Genomic DNA, 21,024 nt, shown 5'->3' with positions numbered 1-21,024 from the left:
CTTCTCACCTCTACGGAGCAGACGAAAACGGCGAGCTACCAAGAAGGAAGACCCGAGGGAGAGGAGGTCGTCAACTTGACCACCGGAGAGAGGACTTCCCCGAAGGAAAGAAACATCGGCCACCACGAGGGGATTTAAGGCCGTCCTGGCCCCCGTGTTAATCAGAACCGCTCGAGACTCGGATAGAGTCAAAACCATGTACCAATGAAGTGAATACAATCTTTTCTATTTTTCATCATCACGATGCCCGCCTTCATCGTCGTCTCCTGATTCCTGCGGTGACGACCCACCTCACCCGGTCGAGATTATATCACTTTTGAGTGTTAATCTTTTTTCACTGAGTCATTAATGTTTTTGCTGCGTCATGCTCATGACTATGACTTCTACCAGCATCCTTTAGTGTTTCCTTCCCTTAGTACCCACGTCCGAACCTATTTCAGTGGTTTTTGAGTGTTAATCTTTTTCGCGGAATCATTGTCATGGCCTAAATGACACGCATGTCATGACATTCATCATTTATGTTCGTCATATACTCTTGTCATAGTATGCCAACTTTGGTACATATCAAGTTAACGAAATGACCATGAGAGCACAAAGACGTAGGCGGCTAGATAGATAGATAGATAGATAGATAGATAGATAGATAGATAGATAGATAGATAGATAGATAGATAGATAGATAGATAGATACTGGTCAGAGTAGGAAATGTTCGCCAAGAGATGAAGCATTTAAAATACTTATTTTTCCCCCTCTACTTTCAGGCGTACGTTATATACGACACACGTGCAGTACGTGTTTGTCCATAGTGTGACCGAGTTCATATTTCGTAGAAATGGGTGGCACGTCATGTCTGAAGTCCCTGTAAAGTTTAATATGTGTAGGTTAATTAATTACGGCGTTATTGTAAGCTTTTCTGGTGGCCCAAGAGAACCATGCTACACGACTTCCAGATCTGTGTGCTTTAATTACGAGCAGCTAAATTTGGTAATACAGCTGCTTGGGAAAAAAAAGGGGGGGGGAAAAGTTTTTTTTTTTATTCTTTTTTTTTTTTCGGAACCACAATGGCGGCAGCGCGGCTTATTGCGTTTCCCTCTTCAAATGTTATATCACAGATGGAAGAGCAGGAAGCAGCAGTAGTAAAGCGTGCCGCGTCTCCTAGCAACTACCCCAGCCTACCCATTCCTTCCTTCTTTTTCTCTCTCCCTCTCTTTTTGTAATGCCATTCTCACTCACAGTTGTCGACTCTCCGCGCGAACAGCCTGGTTATCCGTATGACCGACACAGTCCGCTCACTCGTCCGGTTGGTGGCATTTGACGTAGGCACTCGCCCGCGTCATCTCGGACGGCGTGCCGACGGTGAGAGGAGCATAAACATATGTTGCTGGCACTGCCTGTAACACGCCAACGCTTTTGACCAATTCGGATACGTCTTTCAACCAAAAAATTACGTACGGTTACGTACCTTCCACGTACTTGAGCAACGGCCTACTCTCCATAACGACGGTAAGTAATTTGACTCTTGATGCCAGCAGTTGTGTGTTTCCGACGAGCCATCTCGACTGCCTATATCTTTAGGATGAAACTGTTTCGGTACCGCATTGGTTTTGAATTAATAAAGTGCCGTCTCCGGAATTTTGCTCACTTTGTATGTCATTCACATTAGTTTTTCACCAACGCCAGAAAACGGAGTTTTTTGTTGTGTCGTTTGTGTGATTTACTTGAATATATGTCTTTCATAACATTGGCCCGACTAAATCTTGTATTCTATGTTCTGCACATTTATTGTGTATGTCAACGCGAAGATCTCCCTCGGCAGTTTACCTGCTCTGTTCGAGAAAGGGAACAGCCGCTTGAGGCTGTATCGCCGGCGGTAGATACCTCGAACCTACGACCGCATGAAACATGAATAATGCAGCTGATTCGAAATAAATCAGGATGATCAGTTCTCAGTTTGAAAATCGGTCTTATGCGTATACCGGTGAACACTGTCTCGTAATATTATGTACACAGTAGTCTTCCGTAGTGGTATTTCTATTCGCAACGAAGCCCCGCAGTCGCATACATGTGGCAGAGCTACTGAGAGGGTCACGAAAATGCAGCGAACTTCCTAAGAATGCTTTGCTTACGCAGGATTCTTTTGGACTTCAATGATACCAAGCAACAGTTGTAAAAATTGGAGCTTTGGGGTCATGAATTTGCACTCGGCAGAGTCTCAATTTCGCGTTGAAATCATTTTCCAGGCGTCTAATGATCAGGGACCAATAAAAAATAAAAAAAAAAGAGGGGGGGGGGGGGTCAAATTCAAGCGATTTTTTTTCTCCAAGAATTATGTACACAAAAGAGAAAACGTGTAGGACGCGAGCTTCTAGCTAAAGAAAGCTTATTACACATCTGACTTAAGTGTTGTTGAATATTGTGCACCAATGGGGAACCATTATTGTGCTTTTCAATTGAATGACCCTGAGAAACATACAGGGATTGTCAGCGAATGCTGAAACTAAATATATTTAAATTGAACCAGTTTTACGTTCATGTGCATAATATGTGGATTTGAAAATCCTTTGTGCCTTTCATAGACCATGTCAGAATGCCCAGAACACCTGCTTTCAGAACTGAGCAGCCTTGTAAATCCACTTCCTTCAACTTATTGAATACAACCAGCAGATGCATGCCCAAGTCCAGCCTTGAGCACCGCACACCTTTTGAGCTTCTTGAAAGTGCACATGTGCTAGGAACGTTAGATGGGCCTAAACATTCTCATGCAGCAAGCTTCTCTCAGTTTGGTGGAGCTTTGGATTAGGTAAGAATAACTTAGGTCTGTACTCTGTGCTGCTGCTATTTGGGAAATATGAGTGAAGCCTATGCATCGAGACAGTGAAATGCTGCTATCATCTTTTCATTAGTCGCTGAAAATGTTTTCGCTTTTCAAAGTGGTGGTTGTTGCAGATTCCGTCTCCCAGAAATTCCCTATCAGTGCCACACTCATTGCCTTCTGCAACTAAATTGTGTTCTTGTGCACTCGTAGTTGACTTACTTTGATTGCACTGAAATGCATTGAGAGACCTCTGGGGGTTCATCCACCTTAAGCAGCTGCCTATATGGGCAATGCTGCACATCATATGGAGTGTCTAGATCTCTGAGGTAGTGATGCCTTTATGACCAAGCAAGTCACTTGCAGTAATGCAGTTGGTGTTAAGTAGATTGAAAATTCTCAATCCCACTGTACCAAATGAGAGGAGGAATATATTTTTCTTTTTGCTGCGGTGCCTTCTTTCTACGCTACACATTTCTCTTACTGTACGGAATTCAGCATTGATGAAGTTTTCAAGTTTGGCTAAATGCATGCATATTATTGGTTTAAGAATATCCTCTAAGAAGTTTTGTGTGTCGTTGTTGCAAGGAGGAAGGGATCCATACATGCCAGACTGCTTCCTTCTCTTTGTTTTGTCTGCGAGAGCCATGCCATGCCCATGTTACCACTTTATTTGATTGGCCACTGAGAGTTAAGGACAATAACTAGATGAAATCAAATCAAATGAATTATATGTTTCTCCAACTGTTATAGGTTGAAGAGAGTTTGCCTGCTGGGCTAGTTGGTGCTTGTTGTTTAGTACTGAAATGGCACAAGGAATGTAGTGCTGTGTTGCTCTTTTTTTTTTTTTTTTCTCGTTGCTTCAATGTTTCTGTTATTATTTGCTATGTGTGACTACATTGTGGCAACATGGCGCAGAAGCTGAAAAGTTTGTTGTACAGATACAAGGTTTGTCTGAACTGAACAGGTGGTGCCAGGCGCACTGCGACCCGACATCTTGTCCCGGCTGTGGAATGAAAAAGCATCGAGGTCTTCCTCCTCTGCTTGTCGTTCTTTTCCTTGGTGCTGGTCAAACTGGCCATGGCTCTGAAGTTGGAGAACCAGTCGATCCTCAAAAGTAAGATGTCTAGGCTACTCACAATGGTGCATAATATACCTTAAGTTGAAAACTAACCAGTTTGACAGCCCTTGCATACATGTGATGAGCTTTGCCTCCGTTTTCTCTCCCTCTTTTCTTGTTTTTTTGTACATTTTGCTTTCTGCCACCGCAACTAAAGAAGCATTTGACTGCATAATGCTTAAGAAGCATTTTGAATTAAAGAGAAGGAAAACTCTAACCAAAATTTATTTTAAAACCAGACGGCCGTCTGGCTCCTTCTTCAGGGGTGAGATGGTGTGAGGCATAGCAGTGCTTATATGGGTTTTTGGCACTTTGACAGGTGCACAGACAGGCACTCAGACACAAGTCCCCTTGTCGAAATGTTGGCTCTAAGTTGAGGCATTTCTTGTTTGCCCACAAGTGAAGCTTATGTGATCTTTAGAGTTATTTCCACAAGACGGTAGTGGTATGTACTGCTTTAGGGATTCGAAGGGAAAACTGTCTTGCATGATTATTTAGCGTACTTGACTGCAATGTGCAGTAAGGGTAAGCTGTTTGCTATTTCACAAGAGTAAAGGACAAACCTAGTGTGGCTTGATATTTTCTTTCACTCGTTCCTCTCCTTAATTGCAATTACTTGCCATTGTTAGAAAGTCGTTATTCAGCATGATGAAGATGTGGTCAAGTGGCCACTTGGACAGAAACTAAACAAAAATTGTTCACTAACTGAAAATTTCTTTGTTATAGTCAACTTTTGTCACAAAAAGACTTTTCTTGCTTATTGCCTTCTGCAACTAAAGACTCATTGCTGGCATTGCTTCTTGTTTAACTCTAATTTCTCTATACCAGCACATTGGTCAAACATCTGCCCTGAAGGTTGGCAAAATAATTTGAATGGAAGCGGTGAATAGGTGTCATCTAAAACAAACAGGACATCTCGTCGTCAATTGCTTCTCGCTCCTGCTGTCTTGTATTGACGCCCTGATAAGCTGACACCAACCGTTCTTTTGCAGTTAGCCCTTATTCTTTCCTTGACACTTCCAATGCAATTTAGTTGACCAAGTGCAGCTTTTTCTGTGGTCTTCAGCTTGTGTATAATGCATTCTGGTTGTCTCGGAAGGAGTGGGGACATTGCAATACTCCCAGAGCATGTCCTTCGAGAATATGATGTGTAGTGCTTTTGCAACAGTGAGACGCTGCACTCTTGACGATCACGTCTGTACATGCAGAATTCTATCGCAATGTGGGGGGGTGCTTTACATAATTACCAGTAGTATTTTTTCAAATCCTACTGGATTTTTAAAACTTCATTAGACTCTGAATTTAAAAATCTTAAGAATTATGCTATCTGCCTGTGGCAGAGACCACAGTTCTACTGCCTGAGGTAGATTACTCAAGGCAATGGACATTGTGAGAGAAATTAAAAGTACTTTGCTAATTAGAAAGATTTGATTAAATAAGTTAAGCTGATCACTGTACGGCACACATTGTGATTGATGAGTTGAAGGCGGTCAATTCTTAAGACAGTATTGAAATAAGCACCAACAACCTTATGGCACAATGCAGTGTTGTTCTTTCACTTACATTTTTTTTAACAATATGCCTGCTGAAGCAGGACAGATCAAATTTAACTGGAACCGCATTGCATTTTGTTGCACAACTTGGGAACACACCTCATGAAACTGGTGTCAGATACAGAGCTCCTTGTAACTTGTTATGCTTCGTGAATTCAGTTGCTTCAATTTATAAATTGCAATGTTCCCTGAAGTGATTAGGCAGAAAGTTAATCAGTGAGACTTTGTTAACTAGTAAATTATGCATGGCGATTTTTCATGCAAGTAATGTCCAGCTCAGCTCAATAAGTAAAATTGTGCAATCTGCCACCGGTCACTTAAAATTCTCATTACCCAGGCATAATTGCATACCACTTCCTTATCTGTTTTACTATCACAACCTTGCCATTCCTATGCAGAGCTGCTCCATATTTATTTTTCTTTACTTTCTATGTTACCTTTATTTTATTTTTTTGTTGGGAGGATTTGCCGCAAGGCATAAAGAATAAAAGAAAGTTATATAAAGGCTTCCAACACTGCAACGTGCAAGAACTGCCGCAGTATCTTTGCACGCTTGTTGTCCATCACTCAACGGTCGTAGTTTTCAGGTATTTCTTCCTTGACACTCCCAATGCAATTTACTTGACCAAGTGCAGCTTTTTCTGTGGTCTTCAGCTTTTGTATAATGCATTCTGGTGGTCTCGGAAGGAGTGGTGACATTGCAATACTCCCAGAGCATGGAAGGCTTTCTTAACTATTTTGTTACTGCGCCTATAGAAATTGATCAATTAGATAGACAGTTTTTTTTATGTGTTTGTCACCATTTCTTCTTTTACTAGCAATATCTAGCACCGTCTGCAATGACGACTGAACTGTAACTATTTGTCGGATTTGACAGTTATTGTCGATTGGGGATTCTGGAAAAATAATACTTTGACTGGAGGTATCGTCAAAACTAGCCTCCAGTGCTCCTAGCACGCTTCAGTAAGAAGACACAACATTTGCGCTTTGGTGAACTTGACAACACAATTTTTAAATGACAGCAGCAGTGAAGAGACAGAAGGCTTCTTTTGGGTTGGCGATTTTCCGATCTAATGTATAGGCTGTTTTAACGACCTCTAAAACAGCGGTAGTTGCTCATGAGTGTGCATTATCTTGATAATTGTGTTCGACTAATATTCGACTCCCTTTGGTTACTAAGTTAATTATATATATTTATGACCTCTGCATGCATGTTGCGATGTTTCCATCCCCAATAAATAATGTGAATTATTATAAGTTTTTTTTTTTTTTTCATGAGTCGCTAGAAGTACCTACTGGAAAGAGAAGCAATGCTGAGACACATATCATTCACGTGCATTTCACACACCATTGATAAAGACTCTGCCGAAGGGGTCAATGAAGTCTGTGGGTCTTTTTCAGTGTCAAAAAAGCGCGCAAAGCAATTTGTAGTGAGTTGAACATACAACAACATATTCATTCTCTAGACAAAGGTTATCGATATCATTAGAAATAATTGTTAGCTGGCTACCTATTTCACTTCAAAAATATAATAAACTTTGTCCTGTGTACACATTGAAATATAATGTGTGCATGGTGTTCACACTGGAAATTAAAATAACATGTTGAAGGGGGGGGGGGTGAAAAAATACGGATGAGGTAGCCGCCGTTGGTGCTTCTAATGCGCTTGTTTTCCTATTGTCAAGATTTTCAGAAATAAAGCGAAAGTATGAATAAAGGCTGTGCATGTCCGTGTCAACAATGATGCAATTAGCTTTTAGCCACATTAACATTTGAAGGGAAAATGTAGAGGCAACTCAAAAGAAACCATAACTGATTTGGGTAACAGGACTCTGGTAATGACATTTTAGGAGCGGGGGGGCGGGGGGCTTCGGCATTGTCGGGGAGGGAGGCAGTCCCTCCCCCCCCGGAAAACTCTGAAGGGGGCTTGAGCCCCGGAGCCACCCCGTAGTCAGTCTACGCCTATGGCTGATGATGATTGTGCAACACTCCACATTACGGTACAGCACTGTACAGGAACTGAGCCAAGCAGGCCCCAATGACAGTTCCACGCACACTATGCCAGCTTGCTTACGCAGAAAACAAAATAATCAAGCATGAGGAGGCATGCTCTCTGACCTGACAACCATTGCTTCATGTGCCTAAAGAATTCAGTAAATAATGAACCAGGTGTCTTCTGCACTTGGTAAAAACAAATGGTCCCTGTACAATTAGAACTTACCAGTTTTCACATTTTCGAAGCTGCTGCTTTCCCGCATAGCACGGGTATCACTATGGCCAGTATTGATGCCAGCAAATCTTCATAATCATTTTTCTTTTTTTGCGTGACCTGATTTGCAAAAGTTGGAAACTAGGAACCAGGTGCAAATTTTGTATATTTCAGATTTTTTTACTCTCAGTACTTTACTAAAACTAGCAAATATTACTGTCATTCGTGTTCCTTGAGGTACTTTTTTGAAGTTTCACATAAGAATTCTAAAAAATTGTCTAAGCAATTATTACTGCTATGCGTAACACCAGTAATGAGACTATAATTTTATGTATTGCGGTATCGTTGCGACTACTACGTCTTGAAATGAACTGTTAAAACATAAAATCAGCGAAAATGAGCACATTTCTAGCGGTAACAAAAGAGTTAAATTTTTTGGTCTCATCACCCGCACTCCAGGACACACCCAAAGCAAGCGTTGAGCATCTGACATTGTCACAGGAGCTGAGCATTTGAGGCACGTTCCTTGGTCATCTTTTGTTGATGCCAAAGCACAGGTGACCAATGGTGTAAGTAAGCGCACTCCAGTCCGAAACGTCCGAAAAGATACTTCCAGAGCTGGGGGTAAGGTTACGGGAAAAAAAGCAGACACACAGGGGATTCAAGGCGCGTGTGCAAAATGCTACGAAAGCGCTGCTGCGATTTCTGAAGGCAACGAGACGGAGCAAACTACTGTGATACAGCGCTGCCAACTTTCACTATGTTGCCAACATCAACACTGGACTTCCTCCCCTTCCCTCAGAGCAGGGTAGCTAACCAGGCTTAGTCCTAGTTAACCTCCCTGCCCTTTATTTATCTTTCTCTCTCTCTCTCTCAGAGATTTCTAACACCTTTCAATGAGTTTGTCAGAACAAAATGGCTGCATTTTCAGGTAACAGATGACACAGGCATGATTTACAGTGTGGCAATTTGAATGCGATATTATATCTTTAATATGTCATCGTACTACCACAAGGACAAAACAAATTTTTTGTGTGTCATCGTACCATCGCAATCAGGCATCGAGAGCGTTCCATTTCTGTGTGTCCTTTGCAGCCCTGGAGATGTACCAGAAAGGCTGCAGGATACAGTCCATGGCGTTAAAATGGGAGTGGTGAATCCCGAGTGTGATAATGCTAAGGTTAGTATGAAAGATGCATGGCTTGACATAGAAGATCGTTTTGCCATGCTTTTTTGTCCAATATGTACTGGTAAAGTTGAGACCTGAATACTTTGATGTACACAGTGGGTGCAATCTTTCTTCTTTTATATATATATATTTTTTTTTATTCAGAAACACTAAATTTGGCCAAGTGGATCAAAGGTGTGCTATTGTCTCTTCAAGAATTTTGCCCCTCCATGATCACATTTTTTGCATTTCTCTTACGTTGCAAGTGCACTTGGTGCCCCAGATATTTCTTGTGAGAGTGAACAAGCTGATTCAGGCTGTTAATTCAATGGTTGCCATCGCACAGCGTCATTGCTCAGTTTCTTTCTTTGTAATCTTCATAAATACCATAAAAAGTGCGTTAATTTGGAGCCACAAAAAATGTTAATACTAAACAGTGCAGACATATTGGCAGTAAAACACACCAGAAGAAAAATTCAGAGCCCTTCTCTGTGAAGATGGAAGCGAGCGACGCTGTGACTATGGTGGGTGTGCTGTAGGGAATATTGCCCCACAATGAGAATGGGTGTATCGTCGTTGGGCATCACCGAACCGAACATGTCTGTCATGAACATTTCGATGTCTTTCATAGGCGTTGCAGGGGGAACGTACACAGTCGCGATCATCGTACTGTCAAAGCGTTTTATTAAAGACGGCTACGCTAATCGGGGCGCGCACAAAAGTACTAACGCACTCACGTAATGAAGAAGCAAACGTAAAGCACCACCCATCTGACGTTTTCATGCGACTCCACGAGGTGGCGCGACGTGTCTGAAATTGTTGTACACTACACTACCGGTTCTCTATGGATGCAATCTCTTGGAACCTAGCCTATAACAGCTTCGCTGTAAAACAAACCACCACCTTTGTCGTTCACTCCTTGCATTGGCTATTGTCAAGGGCTGTGTTTACTACTGGTGCCATTTTCGAGATTTGTTTCTATTTTTCGCTGTGATGTGAACTAAGCAGGCTTTTATCTCCAATACCTTTTAATTTTGTTGTTTAATAACAGCAGACTAATGGGAAGCCTTTTATGTCTTTATCTGTGCTGTTTATTAAAAGAATATTTTGTAAAATTTGGTTCAGTGGTGTCATTTTCTTCTTATGATATTGAGTTCATAAATGTACTGAATTCTGCAGATTGTGATGAGGGAATAAGATTATTTTTGTAAAATAGTAAACATTTGTGGGTGATGAAATGGTGCAGGGAACGTGGGCATAACAAAAGAAAGGGCACACTTTGCCATGCAATATTTCTATGCACGTATGTAGCATATATGCTAATAATGTGAAAAATCAGATTTGTTCTTGCATTGTTTTATGGCACAGGGATTCGTGCATATCATGTTGAGAACAAGTGTATTAATTTTTTTTGTGAATGTTCTTGCCCAGGTCAACATTTCTGTCGATTTTCTGGATGATCCAACGGTATACGTGTGCTTCCACCCCAAGGCAATGTATCCACTTGGAACAGTTGCTGTAAGCCATTTAAAAAAAAAAATATTTTCTATACAGGTAGACCTCACCAATGTTTGCACTCTTTCTTTACATGATAAGTCACCTCACTCTCTCTAGCGTTTGTTGTAAATTGTTATGTTGGTGGAGCGTTAGCTCTGTACACAAAGGATACTAGAGCATTCGTGATACTGGAAGGCGGGAGTGCAAACACGGACACAAGTAGAATGAAAACAAACCATTGAGCAGAACTCGTTTATGATAAAACTCGCAAGTGTACGAATAGCTGAAATATGTCGTGTATGAGGCATGTACTGCATCCAAACTCCTCTCTCTCGCTTCCCTCTGGACACACTGCGACATCTGGCAGTCCACGCATACCCAGTGGCAAAACCACAGTGATCTAAGTTGGCATCAAAGAGGTTCATTGAAGAGTGGCACATACCCATCAGCACGTGAACTGCCCACATTGTAGGCCGATTCGAGTACAAGTGCGCTAATGGCGGCACAGCATATATCCATACAGGCTGGTACGCTTCTGTGCTGTGTTCATTTCTACCTCATTCTGATAAAAATAGAAAGCAAGCTCTTTGACGCACGTGAGGCACACTGCGGTTTCATGTCTGGGTGCTGGGGACCTTTTAGGGTTAGCGTTGCGATCAGCATATAAAAGACGTAGCGCGAGTGACTCGTGACATTCGTGTGCAAATAAAAAAAGTAAACATTTGTTCATTTGACATGGCCTTGAAGAATAAAATGGGCAAATTCCTGCTTTTTATGATCTTGCAAAACTGTTCAACACGTGCGAAGGTTTCAGATAAGCTTCAGATAAGCATATTTTCTATTTTGAATTATTGATATTGAACTATTTCGCAATCCCCTTTGAGTTTCATGTATCCTGGGCTGACTGTATACCCACAAATATATCTGCCGAGATAACGACCGACCCAGCAGGCCAGGCAGCCACGCTAAGTAGGCAAAGGAAGCTTCGCTTTAACGTCCCTCAAGTGAGCTTGTCTGTGGCACTTGTATGTGGCTGGCCCACTGTAGCTGTGTGAGCATGACCCATATTGTCAGTGCTTTGTAGCACTACATGGTCATGTGCGTTGTTTAGCAAGGGTGCCACTGATATGGTGCTCGTTTACTCTTGAGAATTGAAACCTGGATCAACTGTAATCACTCAATGTGGGCTGAAGCAGACAGTGTTCCATACCATGATTACAGAAATAATAGCTCCTCATTGCAGTAGGGGAAGGATAAATATACCCCAAAATGTTTTGTGACTGCACTTTTAAGTTACAATTAAACAGCTAGACTAACCTGGTACAAAACTTACCTTCTGTGTAGTTCTAATTTTTTATGCTGAATGTGTAACAAAGCAGCAAACAGCAATGCATGGACCAAACAAAACAATACAGCCATCATCATTTGCACAGCTCTAAAAGGACACTTTGTGAACACAGCATTGCTACTTCTGCAGTTTTTCTGCTAATGTTCGTTTCACCTTTCTTGCAGCATGGACACTCAAAGCAAAGTTGTGACACAGTACCTATGGATTATCGAGTAAGTAAAATCACTGAATTTATTTAGTCAGGTGAAGACGTTAGCATCGAAACCTTACTCCTTATGCACTGTGGAAAGAGTGCGCCGAGTGCTGATAGTTTCATGTGCACTGTGGTCTCGCTGCTTAGTTCGTGTTGAAGTGAGAGGCAGCATGAAGGTCAATTTGTCGCTGCTGCTGCCGCACTTCCTCACTTCCAGCGTTCTGACAGCTAGTGTGCGCGGTCATTGACTGAGGTGTGCTCACATTTGCTTGTGCGTGCGTGACACCGTGCTTGTTAATTTAGTTAGTAAGCGAATGTTTACAAGTTTATACGATTTCTAGACTCTGGGAGGGATGTGTCAGCATGGCCTCTGTCACGCTTTCCGACAAAGAAATGGCATAATTACGCATGTGCAGATGATAACCCCTGGCTAGGACAGTTGACAGTTGACAAGAACTTTATTAAAAGGTCCTGAGGAAAAAGATTGGGGGAGCCGAAGGCACCCCAATCAAGTTGGTGGCTCCGCCCATGACGGAACCGGGAGCTGGTGACTCTCGGCGACGTCGCGGGCCCTCTGGACGGCCTGTCGTTGATGCGTAAAGTCCGCGCTTTGCAGTAGGGCGTCCCACTTGGACTTGTCGTGAAGATCAGAGCCCGCGTTGGACGGGCACAGCCAGAGCATATGATCGAAAGAGCAGAAGTCGTGCCCACATTTGGAGCACGATTGCGGGAAGTTAGAATCTATCAGGACGTATATATTTGTGAATCACCCACAATAAAAGTTTTTGGAAGTTCAACGCTCGTCCTTGTCGTGTCGTCTCCGCCTTTTCACTTAGTAAGTTACCCTTCCACAATACCAAGAAACCAACTCTTACCATAGTAAGAAGAGGCTAGGCAAGCCTGAAAAGCCGCAAAAACACATTATTGGTGGTGTTGCCGTCTTGAAGTTGTTGCACCAGCTCGCTGTGATGTCAGATTTTGACGGCATCTGCTCAGGTCTGGTTAATTGTTTATCAGCAGAAATGTACTATCCTGAAGGAGCCAAAGATTGAACATGGCAAGTATTGGGAACTTTCACTGAACCAGTGATGCCCAAACATGAAAAAAAAAATACTTTGACATCCGTGACTTCACATTGACATACCGGCACTGGGGTTGTGCTGTGAAATTCAAGAAATTGAACCTTAACTTTAATTTCCTCTTCTAATAATCAAACTACAGTAAAAGCTCGATGATACGATCACGGCTAATACGAATTTCCGGATGATACGAATTTTTCTGTGGTCCCGGCCGAGCCCCATTACTTTGCAACGTGCTAGAGAACGGTTGTTACGAATCGATTTTCAGCCTGCGCCGGTTGATACGAATAAACGCCGCCCCACCGACGGCCGCGAAAGAGAACAGCGCGCAGTCACGCGCTTTCTCTCCTTCTCTTTTGGTGCGGAGGCGCGGCGCCGGACAGCGCGGACTTCGCAACTGGGCGCGAAGAGTTAGAAGCGGTGGCGTTTTTGGTGCTTTTGTACTTTTCCTCTTTTTCTGCGAGCCGTCAGATGGAGTGGCTGCTGCGCTTCGGGCCGCGTTCTTCGTGTTTGCGCCAGTTTGCCTAGTCGCAGCGAGCTATGTCTCGCAAGCAGAAAGCACTCTCCTTTAAAGAGAAATTAGACATTCTTCGAAAGGTCGATGAGGATCCCAAGAGGAAGCGGACGGAGTTGGCTAAGGAGCTAGGCCTCGCAACGTCAACACTGAGCACAATTGTTGCACAGCGAGACTATCATGAAAAACGTGCTTTCGTTCAACTTCAACGCAAAGCAAGTGAATTCGAACACGCTTATTTCGAACATACCGCGCACCGACAATGCTCTTAGCAGCGCGCCAAATCACGCGGCGGCGCCTCCGACCGGCATTGCTCCGACACCGCCATAGAGCAAAAGCTCAGGGAGACCCCTCAATGCCGCGCGCGAAGGAACGGGGGGAAAAAAAAAAAAAGAACCCGCGGCGGAAATTTCCTTCTCTCTCAAATTGCAAGGTCGCCGTTTCTGCATCGCGCCGGAACAAGCGTGTACGTGCCGACTAGAGTGTTCTAGACAACCGTATTCTAGCACACACTAGTGCAGACGTCTCAGCCAGGCGGATAAAATGGCAGTGAACCCTTCTCCTCTATTTTCTAGTCACATGTTGACCTTGCACGCTGCGGCAGCAGCGCAGAGTGAAGCAGCGGCGGAGGCACAGTCGGGCCAAAGAAACTGCCACGCCCGCAAACGCTCGCTTCCCGATAACGGCAGAAAACTAAACTTCAGGGGGCGGCTAAAATAAGCTGGCGCCAGCACGGCGGCGGGCGCGCACGGAGATGTGCGCACGGAGTCGAAGGTGAGAGAGCTACGAGCACGGTGGCTACGAGGGAGTTGAGAGGGAGGGCGAGGGGAGCCACCGAAGCGGCGGAGTTGACGCGGCCAAATCCGCTTCCCTGCCGCCCTCCTCCCTCACCTTCGACAGTCTCCGCGCGCACCCGTGTGCCGGCGCCGCCCGCTCGCTCCCTGAAGCTTCGTTTTCTGTCGTTATCGGGAAGCGACCGTTAGCCGGCATAGGCAGTTTCGTGGCCCGTGCTTGCTATGCGCTTGCGCGCCGCGATATTTCACGACTCGCACCGTTCGTGCATCGTGCTATGGTGCACGAATACTTCAAAAATACATCCTTTTAATTCGAACAAATTTTCGGGTCCCTTCGAGTTCGAATTATCGAGATTCGACAGTAGTTTTAATTGTGTTTCGATGATACGAATTTCGGCTAATACGAATATTTTTCGTGACCCCGTGAGATTCGTATCATCGAGCTTTTACTGGATTATCATGAAATTAAGAAAACAGAAGAGTTTTCAAAGAACACTTTATTAGCCTCAACCGATAGTGTTTCTCTTTGGTGTCCCTTCAAACACACAGCACTTTTCAAGTATACTACATGATTCTTGCCAGAGGAAACTTGTGATTCTGTTCCACTCATGCTCAGGGCAGTTGAGAAATTTTCTTTTTTCTTTCTTTTCAAAAATTTTATTGCGATAACAATTATATGGATACTCCAAGTGGATTTCTGGTGTCGTTGGCGTGAGGTTCCGTATAAAGTTCAAGGGCAATAAAATCGTATGTGCGAGTGAAATATGCATAGAAATATGCATAGTATGTGCAAGTGAAAGTGAATGTATGTGCGAGTGAAAGCGTGCATCCCTCGCACGCTTTCATAGAGAACAACGCACGGCAGAGCTCAAATGCGATGTCTTTCGTCACGCGAAAGGCCGTGGGGGGATCGAAGGGAGGGAGGGGTGGCAACAATGTGCTGCGGTACCAACTGCTATCTTGCGACCGGGATCAAGGGGAACTGGCGACTCAATCTTGCATGCGAAAGGAGGAAAGTGGGAAGGCAGCGCAGGAGGGAGGGGATGGTGCAGTGCGGCTTATACTCTGCCAGCAACAGCGTACTTGTACTTTGCGCGGCTATGGGCGGTTGCGCGCACCATATCTTGAAAGTGATCTGCACATGGCTCCTACCTTTGTATGTGCTGTGCTTTCGCCGCGCGGTTTCCGTTGAAGTGATAGACCGCACGAACCTTCGCTCGCTGCTGCTGCGGCGCTTGCTCACGCCAGCATTTTAAAACGACAGTGGTTGTCTGCGGTCATCGAGTGTGATCTATTCATGTTTGCTTGTGTGCGTTGACACCATGCTTGTTAATTCAGTTAGTAAGCGAATGTGTCCAAGTTTATACAGCCAATAAAACTGCTATCCTTGCTCCGTATAGCTCTACTAATTTGCTATTGCAATTGATGCTTTGCCTTTCGGGCGAAACTGCGACTTTTTTGAAGTTTACAAGGATGTTTGACAAAAGATTGGAAGCATTGAACATTATCAATGATAGAACTAGAATTGGGCCGTTTTCTAGTACCTCTCTGCCTTTCTTTGGATACACCAGGGCAGAGGGGTCATTGAGAGTGCTGCACACTTCCTTTGCTCTTGATTGCTCACCTATGACTGTTTCCTCTGTTGCAGCCCAGGCATTATTGCATGAACAGCCGGATTAAGTACGACTCGTACCTGCCGACGCAGTAAGCATTGCACTGATGCTGGATTTTGTCACTTTAATTTCTTTTATGCATGACCTTTTGACATTGTAACATCTTGAACATTTCAGTGAAGGACATAGACCTCTGTGGCCTGTATTTGGAGAGTATAAATATGTTCCACCTCAGCGCTGGCTTCACAACATTGAGGTAGGTAGTTTCTACTCTTTGTATGGTTGCATATAATTCTAGGTGCACACCAAGCTATGTACTGGTTGCGTGAGGTATTTGAGGACTTGGTTTCGTATTGCAGTAGACATTTTTATTCTCATTATATCCATCTAGGTGCTTGACTTTGTCTTCACCAACCCCTCTGTTACCTACCACATTTATTTCAAGGTATGAGTTTCCAGACCAACAAGGAAAATGTAAGAATGAGGGAAAGCTCTTTAATGAAGTGCAGAGAATTTTGGTGGCATATATGGAAGTGCCTATGTGCTGCTATGCGTAAAGAAGGGTACCAGGAACAGAAATGCCCTTGCAGGAAAGAGAAGGCAGAAAAAAAGCAAGAACATAAAAGATGGTGGAGGAGGGGCAAGAAAAAATATTATTTAAGAGAACCATACGTTGGGTGTGTTGGTATTTCATACATGCAGGAATAGAAGTGCTGCACCAATTGTGCAAAACCGTCGAGCTGTGCCAACCTGCACCAAAATGCTAATTTCGAATGAAGTTGCCACATTTAGCGGGATGTGCGTGTTCAGTCGCAACCACACAGCCATAGTCATGCGTTGACTAGTGTTTAGTCCTGTAATCAAAGCCTAAGCAATCCATTTCACCGTCGGCGTCTTTGGAGTGTGGGTGTGTTTGGTGGCGCATTGTAAGTTGGCTGCAGGAAAATCAAAATTGTTTTCTGCTATGAATGTTTTCTGCATTACGAATGTTATATATAAGTCTTACACGTCTGCATCCTATGTGGACCAACTAAAGAAGCTAATTGTATGGGGCAGTCAGGAAGCCGCGCTGAATAATTAAGTCGTATGATCGGCTCAGCGTGTAGCTCATCAGTTTCATAATACATTTTAGCACTCTCTTGTGCGGCCTGTTTGTATATCTATGTTGATTAATGGCGAACTCCATGAGTTTTTCCAAATCTATATCGCATGTGCACTTCATCCTGTATCTGGGATGATAATGTGGCACGCCAACAAGCGACCTGCTTGCTTTCACGAAACTTCTTGACCAGATATATTCAGTGGAAACTGCAATCACCACTCAAATTTGCACTACGGCAGCACTATTTTCTGCATGACCACTCCACACAGGATCAGGCTTTTGTCACCGCAGAAGACAAGCCAAGGATGTAAAGTTTCATATTTAGTCAACCTTAACGGCCAAGTGTGGTGGTTGTAATAAAATTTTTGGCATAAATGCAAATGACCGAAATTGCGTTGGCAGCAACAGTGTTCATGATGCGACTTGTGCAGATCAAGTCTGATGATTTTAATAAACCATAGTTCGGCCTACAAAATAATTGTTGCCGTTTTACATTGGCTTTATGGTGTCTGTGGTGGAACCGCGAATAAGCCTAAATAATCAAGCCTATTCAAAATATTCGTTGATGGTGGAGATTGGAAAAGCAGTGAACATTTTATCCCTTTTTTTTGTTTTAAAAACTATCTTAGATTTTTTTTCTCTCGGCAAGCGATGTGATATACTGGCAAACATGCAGTGACTAGAGGAGTAACTTCATATTTATTCTGGGGTAATGTGCTACTTAAATGAATGTCGCCAAGAATAAGTTACCAGAGGGCACTATGCAAGTGACATTCACTGTATCTTGGCGGGTGTTTGGAGCATGCGCAGAACGATCCCCAACTTGCGCACCACTTTGAGAGGCTGTCTGCGACCTTCGGCAAAGCAAGGGCTTGGTCACATTTTTTTTTGTCGCGCAATGCATTGTAGGTTGGTGTAGTCGGCGTGAAGAACTTATGGATGGAGCAAGAGCCATCTCGAAGTCGGGCACGTTGGAGCGCGATGGCTGCGCCAGTGCGTCACACTATAGACGTTGTTGTTCTCGCTGCCGTGACGTAGCGTGTGCAGGCGTGTGCGCGCTCTCACGCTTTGTACTACCGCGTGCACATTGCGATTACGTTTTCGCCAGTGAGCTGGCGAAAACATAATCGAGATGTAGCCGGTGCTCTTCAAGCTCGGCAGCTTTGCACCGAGTCAAAACGAAACAACTATTTGCTGCAGCCGCTGCGGAAAATACCGTGACCGCTATCAACGCGTATATGAACGATGACTTTGCGGTGCTGAAGGCACGCGCCCGACGCATGCGCTGAGTCTGGACGAATTAACTACCATCGCTGCAACAACTGCAGTCGAAACCGTGGTCGCTATCTATGCGATCATTGATGGCTACTACGCAGTTTTTAGGCACGGGGCCGACGCGCATACCGAGTAAAATCGAAACTACTGTTCGCCACAACCTCTACGGAGAAAACCGCGGCCGCTATCGACGCGATCGTGGATGACGACTACGCAGTTACAAAAGCCACGGCCAACGCGGTGTTATGCGCGGCGGTAAACGCAAGAATACAGGCTTCAAAGACACAAATAGGCTTGAAGCGTTCCGGCATTGCTGTCATCCACATACGATTTCAACTGATGGCTGTGGCGATGCGACTCCGCCGCTTCATTTGGGTTGGATGCTAGCGTCGTTCTTGCTCTTCTGCGTCGCACATTTGTGGTGCTCCTCACTCACCGAGCTCCGAAAGTGGTCCGAATTACCCGATGTGCGACCAATAAAGACCGAATTAATGAGCGTTTGATTGCATTGAATAATGCACACGCCGGCCGAGAGCACGCAGCTTTTTGAGAAGCGTGCTCGCTGTCGCCCTTGTCGGCGAGATTTTCCCGCGGAAGCCGCATTATAACTGGTATTTCGTCTCACGTGGCTGCACTGTAAGCGGTATGCATATACATGGAGTGCTGTGGGAAAATTAACGGGAGTCTGAAAAGACCGCACTATATCCAGTCCTGCACTGTAAGCGGTTGCGTTATAAGTAGTCTATACTGTATACACATACTGCTTACAGTGCAGCCGCGTGAGGCGAAATACCGGTTATAATGCGGCTTCTGAAAATCTCGCCGACAAGGGTGGCAGCGAGCACTCTTCTCAACAAGGTGCGTGCTGCCGGCTGGCGTATGCATTATTCAATGCAATCAAAATCTCGTTAATTTGGACTTATTTGGCTGCACATTGGTTAATTACTTTTGAAACTCGGTGAGCGAGGAGCGCCGCAAATGTGCTACGCAAAAGAGCAAGAAGGGCGCTAGCGTCCAACCGAAATGAAGCGACGCAGTCTGCATTGCCACAGCCATCAGTTGAAATTGTACGTGAATGACAGATAGGAGGCTGTGATGACAGAAACGCCGGAACGCTTTGAGCCTATTTCTGTCTTTAAAGGATGTATTCTTGCATTTACTGCCGCACATAACACCGTGTTGGCCGCAGGCTTTCGTAACTGCCTAGTAGTCATCCACGATTGCGTCGATAGCGGCTGCGGTTTTCTCCGCAGCGGTTGCGGCGAACAGTAGTTTTGTTTTTACTCGGTACGCGCGTCAGCCGCGTGCCTAAAAAAACTGTGTAGTCGCCATTGATAATCGCATAGATAGCGACTGCGGTTTCGGCTGCAGTTGTTGCAGCGATGGTAGTTAATTTGTTCAGACTCGGTGCATGCGTTGGGTGCCTGCCTTCAGCACCGCAAAGTCGCCTTTCATAATCGCGTCGATAGCGGTCATGTGTTTTTCCACAGCGGTTGTGGCAAACAGTTGTTTAATTTTGACTCGGTGCAAAGCTGTTGAGCTTGAAGAGCACCGCCTACATCGCGATTACGTTTTCGCCAGTGAGCTGGCGAAAACGTAATCGCGATGTGGGTGCGATAGTACAAAGTGTGTCTACATGCTTGGTCTACATGTGTTGCATACGTGTAGGGCTTGAAAATCATTGTTTTGGTTATAGTGCGGTACCGCCTATAGTGCATATTCGCGACTCCGGCGACTTACGTTATAAGTGGTCTACACTGTGCGCGCCTTAACCGAGTGATTTTTTGTCTCGCTTTCATTCTGTATAATTCGAATTTTTCTAGCATTCCCGCGGAATTCGAATTAACAAGCTTTTACTGTAGTAGAAATGTAGTGTATTTTGAATTTATCCATTTTGTCCGCAACCGCTGTCATGTCTAGCAGTAGCATATCTTCGCCTTCTTACGTTGCCTTTTCCCTCTCCTGCCCTCCCCCCATGTATGCGAGCTGTGAGCAAAGGAATAGCAGTTCACTCGTTTCGGGACTGCGTCGGTTCTATCCATCCACTCTCTGTCTCCTCTCCCTCTGCTCTGAACTGTTGCATGTTTGTATGAAGGTAAACGCTGCAGCTTCTGCAATGCTTTTGGGAGGGGTCACGGAAAATTACAGCAGTCAAGAGGTTTTGTGGCGAGTTTCTCCGAGTTGCCTTTCCTCTCTGCTGCGCTCCTGCCATGTATACACACTCTCAACCACCAACCAACCCGGCGTGCAAGACAGCGACAGCAGCAGCAGCAGCAGTGGGAAAGAAAGCTTCGCTTTAAAAACGCTGTGATCGTGACAGTGTTTCTGTGCGCCAAATATTGCATCAATCTTTACGCAAACCCCGTCTAATACAGGCACTGAAAACGAGCGGCCACGCTCTTTTCTAGATGCGTTAGCAGCTTTTGGCGCACATCTTCGGTCCCTAGCAAATGTGAAATTGTGCTGTCTTGTAACGGTTTGCTTTCAGAACCGTTACAAGACCACGCCCCTGGTTTGCAGGTGCGTAATATGCACAATGTACTAGATGACGAAATGCTAGATTTAAAAGCATGTATAGCATACCTGCTTAACTAAAGCAGGCTAGGTCACCATTTGTCACCGCCCTGTTTCGAAGGGGATGCCAATAAATGAGCATCATCATAAACCATGAAAAGCCAAGTGGCAGAAACAATTCTCCGGTTTCTGGGCACAAAGTCATTATATGCCACTCCTAAGTAATGAATTT

General features: G+C 44.4%; 1 protein-coding gene across 4 annotated transcripts in view; it reads left to right on the top strand.

Moving 5' to 3' along the window:
* Positions 1-1,244: 1,244 nt before the first annotated feature.
* LOC119446835 (uncharacterized) overlaps positions 1,245-21,024 on the top strand; it is a 33,218-nt gene continuing 13,438 nt past the window's right edge. For all 4 annotated transcript variants that reach the window (XR_007466180.1, XR_007466179.1, XR_007466178.1 and 1 more), the window contains exons 1-7: positions 1,245-1,504; positions 3,781-3,930; positions 8,791-8,875; positions 10,295-10,381; positions 11,873-11,920; positions 15,937-15,992; positions 16,079-16,157. Coding sequence is in view for 1 of the 4 variants with exons in the window: in XM_037711398.2 (XP_037567326.1) it covers positions 3,827-3,930; positions 8,791-8,875; positions 10,295-10,381; positions 11,873-11,920; positions 15,937-15,992; positions 16,079-16,157 (459 nt within the window). In the remaining 3 variants the exon portion in view is untranslated. The remainder of the gene's footprint in view (positions 1,505-3,780; positions 3,931-8,790; positions 8,876-10,294; positions 10,382-11,872; positions 11,921-15,936; positions 15,993-16,078; positions 16,158-21,024) is intronic.

The sequence above is a fragment of the Dermacentor silvarum genome, chromosome 3 (genome assembly GCF_013339745.2).
Source record: "Dermacentor silvarum isolate Dsil-2018 chromosome 3, BIME_Dsil_1.4, whole genome shotgun sequence".
Classification (NCBI taxonomy): Eukaryota; Metazoa; Arthropoda; class Arachnida; order Ixodida; family Ixodidae; genus Dermacentor; species Dermacentor silvarum.
Note: the sequence above shows the minus strand (reverse complement) of the source record. Positions and strands in the feature narration are given on the sequence as shown.